This window comes from Haliotis cracherodii, unplaced genomic scaffold, assembly GCF_022045235.1.
Source record: "Haliotis cracherodii isolate W230 unplaced genomic scaffold, xgHalCrac1.p SCAF_5, whole genome shotgun sequence".
Lineage (NCBI taxonomy): Eukaryota > Metazoa > Mollusca > Gastropoda > Lepetellida > Haliotidae > Haliotis > Haliotis cracherodii.
The window spans coordinates 18,363,423-18,379,119 of NW_027266308.1; the positions used below are offsets into that span (position 1 = coordinate 18,363,423).

General features: G+C 40.4%; 1 protein-coding gene and 1 pseudogene across 2 annotated transcripts in view; one reads left to right on the plus strand and one right to left on the minus strand.

Annotated features, from left to right (window-relative positions):
- LOC139442173 (exonuclease 1-like) overlaps positions 1-15,697 on the plus strand; it is a 121,078-nt gene that overhangs the window by 71,403 nt on the left and 33,978 nt on the right. For both annotated transcript variants that reach the window (XM_071222960.1, XM_071222961.1), the window contains 2 exons: positions 8,819-9,034; positions 12,504-12,691. In XM_071222960.1, the coding sequence (XP_071079061.1) occupies positions 8,819-9,034; positions 12,504-12,691 (404 nt within the window). The remainder of the gene's footprint in view (positions 1-8,818; positions 9,035-12,503; positions 12,692-15,697) is intronic.
- LOC139442161 (putative deoxyribonuclease TATDN2) lies at positions 10,152-12,084 on the minus strand (annotated as a pseudogene).

The following is a 15,697-nucleotide window of genomic DNA, read 5'->3' on the forward strand; positions in this document are numbered from 1 at the left end:
GACCAGGCGCATAGTTTGGATTAGGATATACAGAGAATGACAGGCTCGTTGAGGCCTACTACTATTAAGGTTCAGGATACCAGAGTTGAGTTTTTTTAAACAGAAATTTGACACCTTTATCAGCACTAGCATCATTAACACGTGCAGTAGAGCAGGATCTGTCGGAGGATAACCCTAACCGACTAGATCATCTCCAAACTATAGACGATTTTCAATAGCTTCAGATTGACCAAATGAGAAATCACCTTAAAGCTGTGTTGGCAGAAATAACTGTCACACGTAGGCTTGGCTATTTAGCCCTATCTACTTGGGACTCGGGAGTTTTAAGCGCAGACTGCTACGTCAACCTTGGTCTTCCAGGTCTCTTTTTAATGAATAAATTAATGCACGCCAAAGTTTCCGGTTATGCTAGGGATAGGACGGCACTCAAGGCTTTGGAGTATGTTTCTCACAGTTTATCCCAGCGATCTGGCAAGTTAGGCAATTATAGGCCTAAATGCGAGTCTCTCAAGGAAGGCCAGGCGCAGGATTCCTGGGAAAGGGTGTGGCAGAGGGAAACTTCAAGGTACTTATCAGTCCCGGTGTGGTAAATACCATGGTAGGGGAGATGATAAGAGGGGTAAACATTGAGATGTTGAACAGTCACAACCGGGAACACCCAATTGTCAATACCCCCATAGGTGGGAGACTGAATTGATTTTGGAAGAACTGGAGCATCCTTAAGGAAGATTACGTTCTCAAAGTACTACACAGAAGATGACTTTTTCCGAGGACTACTGTTTTAAAAAACATGATTTTCTGTGTTTCCGCAGAGAGTTCACATCCCTAATTATTTACGTATTGAAGACATTGACCAGTCACTATAGGGACTTCCCGCGCTACATGTATTTCGATTGCAAATATGTTGTGTTGATTTTTAATAGTCATCGTTACCAACAAGAGGTACTTCCACCGTTGACCACGGCTCCAGTTCCTTGGTATTATCCAAGAAAGCAACATCTGCTATTAAAGGCCAACATAGACATTCTGTTGGTAAAGAGAGCTGTAGAGATTGTACACACACCAGCGTTAACACCAGGTTTTTATTCCCACATCTTCCATGTACCCAAGAAGGACTCAGATGATCAGATGAGAATGATACACAATCTCTCTGTATTCAACGAACGTTACCTGAAGCATCCACCCTACTTCTGCCTCACTACGCAGAGACTACTCAGAACAAGCATAAAAGCATTTGATTCCTTGATCTGTCTTAATCTGCGGGATGACTACCTGCATATATCGATCTATCCCTCAAACCGCAGGTTCATCAGATTCCCGTTCAATGGGGTTAACTACCAGTGGACAATGCTCCCATTTGGCATTTCAGTGGCCTTGTGGCTATCTACAGGATTCATGAAGCCCATAACTGCATTTCTACACCTGTCATCAACACACTCAGATGTTAGTAGACCACCGGGATATCACCAGAAGGCTACTGTATCAACTGGGGTGGATAATCAAGGTTTGGGATGGGGTGCTCACCTTGGAGTTGGAAGTGTTAATTCTGGCCATATCACATTGGCAGAATCAACTACAGTTCGCCCAACTAGCAATATCCACAGACAACACAGGTGTAGTGCCTGCGCAATCAGGGAACAAGGCCTTACAGTTCCTACTACAGTTCATAGTTCAACACATCCCCAGATGTCAAAACATTCTGGCCAATGCTTTATCACATCCAGACAGGGTGACTCCCACCGAGTGGAAACTTCACACAGAAGCATGCCAATTACTGCTTCAGAAGTTCGGGCAACCAAACATCGACCTGTTTGCAACTTGCCAAAATCACCAACTCATGATGTATGTCTCCCCGTTACCGGATCCGCAGGCTTGGGTGGTGGGCACGTTCAATATTCTTTGGGAAGGCAGTAATTTTGACACAAAAAGCTGTTTACAGGTCAATGACTTGGACCCAAGAAATGTAATAAGTCAGTCCTGTCTGTCTGACCTTTCCCCATGTTAAAGCATATTGGAAAAAAAATTACCTTGAAATTACTTAGGCGACACTTTTTTTTTTATTTCTTGGTTTACTGTTGTGCCACTCTTTCAAAGTCCAAATGTTAAATAAATAAATAAATGAAAATTACCCCTATTTTTAAAACAGACGATCTTTTCGTTCAAACAAAAAAGTATCGCTGGGATACTTTTTTAATACCATCAAAGCTTGTCAACGCAAAGCGCAGTGGTGACCAGTTTAACTATTTCAACACTGTTGGCCGGTCAAGAAGCCACGAGTCACACCGCAGGGTAGACCGACCAAGTCACGTCAAAATAGTTTATAATTTTATTAACCTACTTGTCATATCATTCATTTATTAAACCTATCACATTTCACAATGTCTGAAATATGTATTCCATTTGATTTTCTCATTTTTTATCTATAGATTAAAAATTTATTCACTAGATACTATTTCCCGTAATGTTATTGAAAATAAAATTCTCAGACACACTTCGTCAGCGGGTCCTCATCGAACTTGTCAAACAGTAAAATAAACACGTTACAAGCAAATCTGTAGATATATTAAACAAAGTAATAAAATCAACAAAAATATATCTAAAAGTTGCCAAACTGACATCTAAGTTATTATTTCCATCTTTTTGTGCAATCGTAAGTCTAATGATATCTTGGCTTTCGTTGCCTCGATTTCTCGGCTCGGACCCGATGTCTTTAATGCCAAAATATAGGCGTAAGAAATCTTTGTCACAGCTCATAACCTAGCACTATGCATCCATAAAGTTCCATATTTTTAATATAGATAACGATTTCATGCTTAAAACGTTCAGAATAACATGATTTAACCCAAACCTATCGTCAAAATCTTAAAATTATACCGTTGCAGGATGGCACCGTTGCTGTAATTCGATTGGTTGCCTTTCTGTTACGTGCTTAAATTTGACCAATCACGAACCTTGTAGCAGATTACATGTATGTTGGTGAAACAAGATAAATTTGTTTTTTTTAATATATTCTGACATGGCTGCCTTCGACATGTGTGTGATTCATATGAAGCTTTGAAAACGGAGGTATTTCCTCATGTTAGTGAGCGGACAGCCACTATCATCGGGAAATGGGTGATGACAGATATTATTTGTAATTCTTTTAAAATAATGTTCCTACTACGTAAACTAATGAAAATAAAAAAGTAATCGGTAAGTGGATTTTATGAAATCTATTATTTGCCGAAAATCGTTAAATTTTTGCTTCAATGGTATTAATCCGGACGTTATAAATGTTTTAGCTTACATTATTTTTAACTATAACAAACTTAATTAAGTTGTTAATGAATTATATAAATAATGTAATACACATAACTTTCATATTTATAAAAACAGTGTTCCCGTTTACCGGTAATTGCCATTTTTTTTCCCGTATAAATTATGCTAGGACCGGTAATTCATATGCCTGCCTGTCCCAGTGGACCGGCAAAAAGTACCTCATAAATCTTTGATGTTGAACAAAATATCGGCGATATTGAATAAAGTATATTTTTTTAACGAAGCCAGCTTGTCTGCTATCAGCAGGGTTTCCCCTGTTGTCTATTTTTTGCGCAAGGAAATAACATTACGCTTTGCTTGGAGGTTAAATATCTATTTCCAGCGACTTAGTCTCGAACCAAAGTGAAATGTCATTTCAAACCATGTGACCCGAGATTATGGAACATGGCGTCATCAAAGCAGACAAAGCTTTTACTTTTTTCGGTGGCAACCCCGAGAATACCCGCAAACGTACAAAGTATGAATTAGAAAAGTCATCCAGTGAAAGTACTGATTGTGACGGCGGGATTAAAAAGCCCAAAACTGCAACAAAAGGTAAAACGACTAAAATCAGGAAATTTCACGATGACTGGTTGAATGAATTTAAATGGTTACGCCACGAGTCCGAAACAGGGACGATGTTTTGTCGTATATGTGAGGCAGCAGGGAAGCTGAATGGGTTCACCAAGGGATGCATTAACATGCAAAAGTCGGCAAAAAAAGAGCACAGAGACAGTAACAGTCACAATGACGCTGTTTTTATTATGTCAAATAAAAAAGTCATGGCTGGCCACATGTCCGTAGTTAAAGAAAAAACGGACGACAACCTAACCGTGATGATGAGAACGGTGTTATATATGGCAAAAGAGAATATTGCCGCAGACAAATTTTCAAGTCTTATTGAACTGCAGAAAAGAAATGGCTGTTTGTCATTATATGGGGTTGTACACAACCACAGCGTGGAAGAAATTGAAAGCGCAATTACCGAATCGACAATAGAACATTTGAAAAAAAAACTTTCAGATAGCAAATATATCGGTTTGATTATTGACAAAACTGCCAACATTACTGTTGAAAAAAACCCTGATCATTTTCGATCGTATGGTACGAGGGTTGTTCATTATAGATTTCCCCTAAACCACTTAGTGTTATCATATTTGGTTGAAATTTCACATGTGTAATGATACATGTATCTATGGGTTATGTCTGAATTTGCAGCACCGAAATATTAATCTTACCACTTTTACAGGTGTTATGATCGAGTAGGGTGTGACAACGGAGCCAGTAGAATACCCAGCAGTGATTAGGTTTTAATATTTGAAAGGTCGCACACCAAAAGAAACTTTCAATGAAATGAAAGCAACTTATGGGGAAGATGCCCCATCATATGACGTTGTTAAACACTGGCATCACCAGTTCAAGTGTGGTCGGACATCTGTGGAAACAGCTGCCATTCCTGGTCGCCCCCATTCAGCCATTGATGAGGACACTATCCATCAAGTGGAGACCGCCATTTTGGCAGACCAATGTATAACTTTTCGCCAGTTAGCACAAGATGTCAAGATCAGTGTAGGGTCTGTGGAAAAAATCATCCATGACAATTTGAACATGCATAAGGTGTCTGCACGATGGATTCCCAGGTTGCTCACACCTTTCCAAAAGCAGGAAATAGTCAATTGCTCAAAGGATCTTTTGGACATGTGCCAAAAAAAACAGGCAAACGTTTTTGACAGACTTATCACACAGGATGAAACATGGGTCCATCACTATGATCCTGAGACTAAAGTTCAGTCGATGCAATGGAAGCATGTGGAGTCACCACCCCCAAAGAAGGCACGTGTCCAACCCTCTGCAGGCAAGGTCATGCTCACGGTGTTTTGGGACCAGCACGGAGTAGTGATGATGGATTTCTTGGCAAAGGGTACCACAATTACAGGAGCTTATTATGCTTCACCGCTGCGGAAATTGCGGGACGCTATCAAGCTTAAGAGGCGTGGCATGCTGACCAAGGGTGTCCGTCTCCTGAATGACAATGCTCCAGTACACAACTCTCATGTTGCCCAGACAGAAGCGCGGTCCTGTGGCTATGAAATCCTTCCACATCCTCCTTACTCTCCTGACCTTGCACCATCTGACTTCCACCTCTTTCCAACCATGAAGTCATTTTTGAAGGGAAAACATTTCACAGATGATGAAACACTGATTTCTGAAGTCAAGTCCTGGTTTGAGACGCAAAATGAGGGCTTTTACAAGCGAGGTCTCCATAGTTGCATAGAACGATGGGAGAAGTGGGTAACTCTTGGTGGTTCCTTTGTAGAGAAAGACTAATACCTGTGCCAAGTTTCATTCCACTAGGTCCATCGGAAGTGGGTCAGGGGAAATCTTTAATGAACACCCCTCGTAAATGGCGGCAAAGCAGAGACAATATTTCTGGGAAACTCTACCGTTCATGTGGGAACGGCAGAAATAATAACTGCAAAGATCAGAGAGGTGATGGAGGAACGGGGTATGCCAGTGAACAAAATAATTGGTTTGGGATCAGATGGGGCGAGCGTCATGACCGACATCAGGAGTGGTGTTGGTGTGAGACTTAAAACAAGTGATTGTCCATGCTTTGTGTTGCCCTGGCGTCACAGGATGCAGCTAAACTATCAAAGTGCATATCGGATTACCGTAAACAATCAATGACGTGTATAAACTGTACCAGTATTCCGCGACATGGTATGACAGATTAAAAGAACTTTCTTAAGTTTTGGACGACACAGAATTCTCCAGTGTCAAACAGCCCTTTACCGTAAGGTGGTTGTCCCTGATTCGAGCTGTTACTTCTACAAGATTAAATTGGTCAGCTTTAGTCATTGAAATTGAGGAAGAAGCAGCCCAGCGTAACAACACAGTGGCGGTGAATCTCGCAAAAAAAAAATGAAAACGTTTACATTTGTTGCGACAACATACGTGTTGTCTGATGTTCTGCCATACATGGAAAAACTTGTCACCGTCTTTCAAAAGGACAACTTGAACCTAGCTATGATACAGCCTATGGTGGAGTCAACCATTGGATGCCTACAAACATTATTGAATGAAACTGGAAAATACGAAAAACATTTGAATGAGAATGTATTCGATGGCGAGTTTCATGGTGTCAAGTTGACATACGCAGATCCGAGGTCTGTCATCTCCTTTCAAGCCAAACGAGTGGCACCTCAAGACCTCACTGCGCACGGAGGGGAATCCCTTGACATACTTCAGCCCAGTCATTGGTCCAGACGATAATGACGTCACAGCACACCTACTGGTACTCGATCGAGATCGTTGCAAGAGAGACTTCCAGCAATTCAAGCAAGCTGCAGCTTGCCTGGGCACTGTTACGTTTGCGAACACATGCCAGGTCCTGATAAATGAATATGCTGACATATTCCCCGATTTTGCACACCTGGCTACCATTGCGATCACCATTCCGGTGAGCAGGGTACCTGAAGAGCGCGGGTTCAGCGTTCAAAACAGAATCCACACAGCCAGTCATAATAGACTGAGTCAAAGAAGGTTGAATAACCTAATGATCCTGATTATGCATGCTGTTGATGACGAAATGAACTATGCACGAGCCAGAGGAATATTCCACACAAAAAAGAGAAAATTGTGACTGCATGTACGTTGCATAGAACAAAAGTTTTGAAGGAATTAAAACCAGGTAATTTTCTTACGTTTTTGTATTAACAAATGGGATTAATTAATTAGACCTTTCAAATAGTGTATGGCCAAACATGTAGTATAAGACGACCCCGCTTGAAAGCCCCCTAATTCTAGTTATGAAAATCTTGCCTTATACACAGCGATAAACAGTACTAATAAGTTGACATAAGTTGTGGGCATGTTAATCAAGGGGATGAGCACACAGAAAAGGGCCGTTATGAGATTTAAAATCCAAGGCAGAAGCAGACATGGCAGCGTTAAACCTATCTCACTCTCTCACTTCAATCACAAAAGGCAATACAATTGGGGAAATATGTGGCAGCAGCAAAAAACATAAATAAACAGCCCTTAAATAACTGTCAAGAACTTGTCATAGTTGAATGTCTTGAATAAGGCATCCGCTGAGTTCTTGAATCCTGTAAAGAGTGTTTGAAGCTGACAGAAAAGTAAGTGTATTCAGATAGGTTTTGTGTCCACAGGCCTCGAATGCCTGTCTTGCTCTTGTATAAGTACAGCTAGCCTTCTAGAAGCTGTTACCTGATGAAATTTCTCAAATAAGACAGTCATACAGCGAGAGAAACAAAATTCTCCGCACAAGGTAGGAGCTTACAAAGGGAGGTCACTCCTAATTTGCGACCTGATGACAACATGCCACTAAATAATAAGAGACAGCAGAAGATTTGGTTGGTTGGTTGGTTGGTTGGTTGGAGTGTTTGGCCCTCAGCAATATTCCAGCTATATGACGGCGGTATGTAAATAATCGAGTCTGGACCAGACAATCCAGTGATTGACATGGATCCACGCAATTGGGATCGATGACATGCATCAACCAAGTAAGCGAGCCTGACCACGCGAAGCCGTTAGTCGCCTTTTACGACAAGCATAGTCGCCTTTTACTGCATGCATGGGTTGCTGAAGACCTATTCTACCCCGGATCTTCACAGGTGTCCCCCACAAATTTGAAAGGGCAAATTATCTGACGGTTACTTTAAGTCCAACTAGATGAGAGAATTTCTATCTAATCTGTCTGTCCGTATACAAGAGTAGTTATTGAGTTATTTCTAAGTCAGGTAGACACCATCATGAACAGAGTCAAATTAAACTTGTTGCCATGAAATCAGAAAAAACATAAATGCTAAAAATTTCTTAATAAAGGCTCCAGTGACAACCTGGTCTTTGTGTGTGCATAGTTTCAAGAAAGGGTACCTATAAGATTTAGAGATATGGTCTGGACAAACACACCACTGTGAACAGAGGCAAAGTCAAACTTGTGGCCATGGCAACAGGAGAAATTAATTTCTTTAAAATTCCTAAATTGCAAAAGGCACCACTTCAACCCGATTCATACATGTAGAAAGTTTTTTAGTTCTGCTCAGTTTCAGCTATGTCTCACTTGTTTTCATGGAAACAGAGAAAAATGAAATTACGAAAAATTCCTAGTTAGCGAAAGGCCCCACTTCAGCCCCTGGTTAATATATGTACCAAGTTTGGATGAAAATTATTCACGGAAAATTTCGAAACAAAATGATTACGGACAGACAGATGGACAGACGAGGCGTAGACTATATCCCCCGCGCATTGTTTGGGTGTTGATTTGCTGCCACTAACAAACATCAGAAATAAATTTACAATATATTCTGCCACAAAACACATACTGCAGTCATTGTTGCAATGTTGAAGTTACATATGCATGAATACTTTCATTGTCAGAAAATATTTGAAAATCACTGCATTCAGAAAATGACATGGGTTTCTGGCATGTAGGTCTCATGTGAGATCAATGGTATTGACTGGTGACAGACAGTGATTATTGCCTATTTTTTTTCAGGTAATCTTCAAAATGGATGTCTTTGGGAATGGAATTTTGGTGGAGCATTCTCGACTAAATGAAGTACTTCAGATCAGAAATGATTTCTACACTTTTGATAAATTCCGGTACATGTGTATTTTGTCTGGTTGTGATTACCTTGCTTCATTACCTGGAATTGGTTTGGCAAAAGCAAACAAGGTGTTTAAAATGGCCCGACAACCAGATCTTAAAGTGGTAAGTATTTTAATAAGAACTAAATGCACTAAAGTTGACAATGTGTCAACAACAGATGGTGATTCTTGAAATGCTTTGTTTAGTGTTTTGGTTATTGTCTCAAGGTGGTGTGTGGTGTGGGTGTGGGGTGATAACTGAATAACTCAGAAACCATTTAATATTTTATTATAAAACTTTGCATGTGTATGAAACACATGCTGAACTGGTGCCTTTTGATAGGTTGGTGTTTCTAAAAATATATTTTTATTTGTGTTTTCTTGTTTTACTTAGTGCACAGTGTCTGCAATGGGGACAGATTTTCTTTGAAAACCACCTTGTTACATGACTGAAACTTTGCATGCTTATATAAGAGATACTTGTCAAGACTGAGTTAAAAAAATGAAAGAGTAACTTTTTCTTCTTTTGGAATTTACTTCCCTTTTTCCATGTATATTCACTGCTATACACCACCAGTGAAGATCCGGGTTAGAATAGGTCTTCAGGAACCAATGCTTGCCGTATAGAGGCAACTGACAGGATCTGGTAATTAGACTGGCTGACTTGGTTGATGCTCATGATGTTAATCACCATATTGTCTGGTCCTGCCTCAATTATTTACGATTGAATTACATGTTTTGCTTCGGTTTTTGTAAAAATATTAATATAATTACCATTATCATTGTACTGAATAGATTTGTTCTTCAGACATAAATTGAACAAAGCTATACCATTGCAGTATTATTTCTTCCATGGACAACAATTTGATTAGATTCTAGAATGTGATTGCACATCATGATCCGTTTACAATATGATTATAATACAGTCCCAGAAAGTGCCTACTTGGGCACATTCGGGGACGTCCGTCATTGCTGGAGGAACACCTTATTTTAAGCTGCTCTGGCACTTCTGAAGAGGCCCCATCATTGCTGGGAGGGAAACTTCAATATTTCTGGAAACCCTACTCCACACATTCAGTCATGCGAGGTGTGAAGGGTTTGTATAGCAACACAACAAACTATTCCGGATGTGCAGTTGCCAACTACAAGTGACTAGACACGGTTACTTGAACAAGTGAGTTGTGTATTGTGGCTGTACCAACTTCCCTGACACCCAGAAGTAAACCCCGGTGTCATTCTCATCATTTACTAGAAGTGGTACAGAGCTTGGCTGTTGTCCCACGGATCCTTGCCACCAAGTTTGCAACCTCACCTGTATCATTGAGTGTTATTTCTGGTCGACAGGTAGGGTGTATCCATCTCTAAGGAGATGGCTTTTTCTTGTTGAGATGTGAATCTTGCTACCATACCAGAGAATCCAAAAAAGGTCCTGGGGAATTTGACCAACCAGGCCTCTGGGACCTTGAAATCTCCCCCGAAAGCAACAGACATGAATGCTCATGTCTGACACGAATGCTCATGTCTGACACACTAGCTCCTGACACTGCCTGTCCTAGCAATGGACTGCCAACGGAAGGCCTGATGGCTGGAGTTTGAGAAGGCATTGGAATACCTCCCTCTGTCGCACCTAGCAGGCTGGAGAGGTGGACTTGTCTATACCGACCTCTCCTAGGGTAACGACTTGAGGCTGTTTCAGGAGGTGGCTGATCTTTTCCTGGATTGCCTGTTTAAATTGGTCTGCCTTCTCAGGATGCAGGCCAATAGCATGGTGATTACTTTTATCCTGGCCTCTGACCTTTGCATATGTGGCCTGGTCACAATGAAACAGACACCACACTAACCAGCCCTCTCTTGGGCTGGTCACACTTGCCAGTGACTGTGGCCTTGGTACAGAGCCTTAAATCTGGTTCACTGCTCCTCTGTCAGCGGGTTGAGGAGGTTCCCAACCACCTTCCAATGAAGGAGAACAGCCACAGAGTTCACCGGACACATGGAACCCCAAGGGCCAGCTTGTGTGAGTACTCTCTCATCCAGCTTGGGGAAATGGGATATTTTTCTAACAAATCGGAGCCATAGGGTTAATCTACAAGGTCCTCAGGAGTAGATCTTGGATGGAAGATCTGTTTGGCCAGCCAGATCAGTGCTGTCTGGGCTTTAACCAGATGCTTCACCTCAGTCTTTCATCATCAAAACACTGGCGCAAATGGCTCATCAGGTGTTGTCTGAGATGACGGTTTGGCCGTGGTTGTGTTGTGTAAACACTGGCTTGCTGGGTTAGCCAGGGTTAGTCAAGGCTCATGAGGTCTTGATCATCAACCCCAAGGCGACATTTTTTTAAATACTTGGTTTACAGATGCGCTGCTCTTTCAAAGTCCAAATGTTGAAAAAAAAATACAAATACAAATTACTCCTGTTTTTTTCATTCCTGCCGATCATTACTTTAAAAAATGCATAAAAAGTTCAAGCAAGATTTCATTTGCTCCGCGAGTGTAAGGCAAAGGGAAGTCACTCTGATATTTTAAGCCACGAGTAACCAGATACTACAGGCAGGTAGACAGGCCAAGTCACCTCAAAATAGTATATATAGAATACTAAACGAGCTCCCGTGTAATACCAATTTTATGAAACGAGTGAATAGTTGTGGTATCTGACGAGCGAAAGCGAGTCAGATACCACAACTATTCACGAGTTTCATAAAATTGGTTTTACACGAGAGCGAGTTTAGTATTTTATTTATTACTTGTCATTTATAATGTGTTTAGAATTATACTGTTGAGTGTAAATAGGCTGACACCTACACGATCCATGCATGGCATAATCCAATTGAGTTTAACAGAATAATACTTCAAACACGTCAAAAGTTGAAACGTATGAATTTAATATCATACAATGGTCCACCTTTAGATTTCAGGCGTTCGTCCCACAAAATTATCGTAGTGCTAAGGCTATCACAACTCTCATAATTTAACTTAGACTAACGACTGTCGTTGCGCTAGAGTACGATCGCCTTGTGGAACGGGGCCTTGCAGCTCAAAGTTTACAATGACGTCACAATACCCGATGACGTAATTTGTGGAATTTTGTTGTAAGATCCATCGGCAAAACAATACCATGTGACGTCAGCCTAGCAACAAGGTTGCTGGGGTCATCGAGCTCATCCCAGTGATCTATCATATCCACACACAATGTCGTTGAATACGCCAAGGGATGTTGAGAGCTTTCAATATTTGTTCGTGAAACGTGTTCCGAGAGTACATAAGCACGCGTTTTGGTATTACACAATGTGTAATAAAGCTGTATGTTTATTAAACGGGTGATCTCTTCACGGGCAAGTAATAAATAAGTTTATTAACCTTCGGCATGATATGCAGTATTCCTAACAACTGTTTGGGATGGATGACAGTGAAGAGGATGTCTGTTGAAAATCTGAGGAGTTTTTATAGTGTGATGTTGACCAAATTACAAGAATATTGACTATGATGTAATTGAGTAATATTCTTAGAATAATACACAATGATAACTATTGTTTCATTTCTTGATAAATTTCTATTACTGCATTTGCAATATAACAAATCTATGTTCCTGGTTTACAGTTGCTTTCCAAACTGCCGTCCTATCTGAAGATGAAGCTGGTTGTGACGCAGGAATACATTGACAGATTTTTACAGGCAGACAACACCTTCCTCTATCAGTTGGTATTTGATCCAATGAAAAGAACCCTTATACCGCTAAACCCATACCCGCCAGAAGTATTTCCTTTACAGATGGACTATGCTGGACCGTATCCTTTGCAGACAATGTTTAATGTTTGACACTGATAAAGCTGTACAAATAATTGCGAGAACACAGTTGGCCATTATGTTCAGGTCACCTGGAAAAAGGATATTGTGGAAAAATAGTTTAAGCCCAGCTGAATTAAAGGTCACATGAGATTAATCGTGGCCCGCCTTGGCATTCTTTGACGTTAACAAATCAATAATCTGTTGTTAAATCTACAGTTCTTCAAAGGAATTGTGTTCACTCTGTAGTTACTCATGAGTGGCCTTCTTCACTTGGCTCAAGTTGGTGTGTGTTGTTAAACGTTGCACTCATCATTATTGCAGCTATATGACTGTGGCCTGTAAATAATCAAGTCTGGACCAGACCATCCTGTGTTTGATATTACATGTATAAGCAATTATCTACATCGTCAGGGTACAATGACACACTGTCACACCAAGTCATTGATCCCGAACACCTGATTCATTTGGTCTCCTCAGCGGAAGGTCAGGGGGTTGTTGTTTCCATGCCTGGACACACACACACAACACACACAACACACACAACACACACACAACACACACACACACACACACACACACACACACACACACACACACACACACACAGCCAGCTCCCCCTAATGTCAAGTCTTTGAATGGCGTTTTGAAATGATACAGCACCAATTATTTGTTGGGCTTCCCTTGTTACTGCTGCCACCTTTGTTATCTTTGTTGTTCTTAGATGTACATAAAAGAACAAACATATCTATCTATCTATCTATCTATCTATCTATCTATCTATCTAATGTTTGTTTATTGTTGTTTTTTCATATATATAGTGCAGCGTTAAACAACAAACAAATAAATCTTGACTTGACTGTGCAGGCAGCTTGTAGGCTTGTCCTCATATGGCCTACACCCTTTTCACTATTATATGTCACCATGTATGTTACATGTGTATAAAAACTGTATATGATATTTAACAAAACGACATAATTCATCATATATGAAAATCTTGCATCTTGATATTAAACCTATTGTTTGATGTTCTGTGGAGGATCCAAAAGTACATAGCTGAAAGCAAGCTGAACCTTTGCCATCCTACACACTGTGTATGTAAGGTCATTTGTGGGAAGATTGGTGGGCTTTGAGATCTGGCCATCTCAATGTTCAGTAAAAAATCATGAGTTTGGGATATTTGGCAAGACGGAACCTTTCCCACCTCCTTTACTTTGTATATACAACTATAGGGGAAGATCGGACATAATAAGCTGAACCTCTTACCCTTCTGATATACAATATATCTGAACAGTAGAACAGCGAAGATAGGCCCACCTCAATTTTGGGGGGATAAGGTTAAGCCAAGACTATTTTGTCCCTGGGAATGAACTGGCCAGGGGAAGGTTTTGCCAGGTAAGCAGTTTAATCAAGTTCTTTACTGATGAATTAATATTAATTTTTAACTTATCCTACATTACTCCTTAATGCATACACTGCCTTCCTTATGACAACAAAGACACCGCTCACTGATGGTCTTGGGTAAAAAAAAATTGTTTTCGTTTTCAAATCCTGCTTTTTGCATGGATCATTGCCGCTGTTATGTGACCTTGATGACAAGTCACTTTCCTCACATCACTGCCTGTCACATAACAGCAAGGACGTCTCTCAGCGGACTTTTCAAATTGGATTTCTTTAGACCACTAGCTTCGGTTATTACTCTAAATTATATCTGGGATGGGTGATGTATTCTTTTCAAATTACTCTCCCTATTTTGTGCGTTTATATGTGGGTGATTTTGATGTGTTTTTCTCCTCCTCATAGCTTGTTGCTTCCCGCCATTTTAAATTTGGTACAATTGTTTACCTGCTAAGGTAGTCAAATTGTTTGCAATTAGTAGCTAGGTATTTGTAACATGCTTATGTGTATTTAAATACTGGTAGCCTTTGGCATTACATAGAGTTGGCATGTATCATTTCATTGTATACACTTTCAACTCGTAAAACATTTGCAGATAGATGTTTGTTAAATTCTTTTGCAACTCTTCAACTCTGTATCAATCAATGACTCCGTATTTGCGTAACGTATGCTTACGCGGTGTACTAATTATCCACCAATTGCGTGGATCGATGCTCATGATATTAATCCCTGGATTGTCTGGTCCAGACTCGATTATTTACAGACCGCCGTCATATAGCTGGAATATTGCTGAGGGCGGCGTTAAACAACCAACCAACCAACTAATTATGCTCCTTATATAAGATCCTCATCCACACTGTTTGGCTTGCACACAGATTTGCTCTCCAAACTTTTAAGTGTTATATTTGTTCACCTCTCTCTCCATCAAGTTTTGCTGTATAGGTTACACACAACCAAATGTTTTCCCATAGACTTCTATAGTAACGTTATGATTTTTTTTAAAATAACTAAGCATTCAACAGCTATTACCTGTATGTGTGTGCACGGTTTGGCCCTAGAGCAGCAATAAAAAAAATAAAAATGACTAGCTTAGCCAGCTCCTTTTCCGAGTACCGGAAGCTAAACACACCACCCCCAGCTTCGCACCAAATGTCATCTACTTGAAAATAGCTGTGGTCACATTCAGCATAAGTCATCATGTTGAAAAAGACAGTACTAAATATAGAAAAACATGGTCAGTTTAATAACTGGATGGATGTACATTTGAAAGACATAAAAATCTTACAGAATATCCTCCAATCACAGCCTGCAGATATATCTCGATCTGCACTGAAGGCTCCCTACGAAAACCGCACTGTCCAAACTGGTTCTGATTTGGTGTAGTAGAACCTATATAGACGGGTCACTCAAAAACATATTTTGCAGCAGTCCAGTCGTGTTGCGAGGAAGATGTCTCAGTCGCAGGATGCGAGCAACAGATTGTCATAACTATGCCACTGTTATCTTCGGTTGGTAATATAGCTTCCGTAACATGACATGCAGGTATGCATCCTCTCATTACTCTCCTCCAATTTCAATGATGAGAGTATCGTACCTGCTCCTAATTTTGC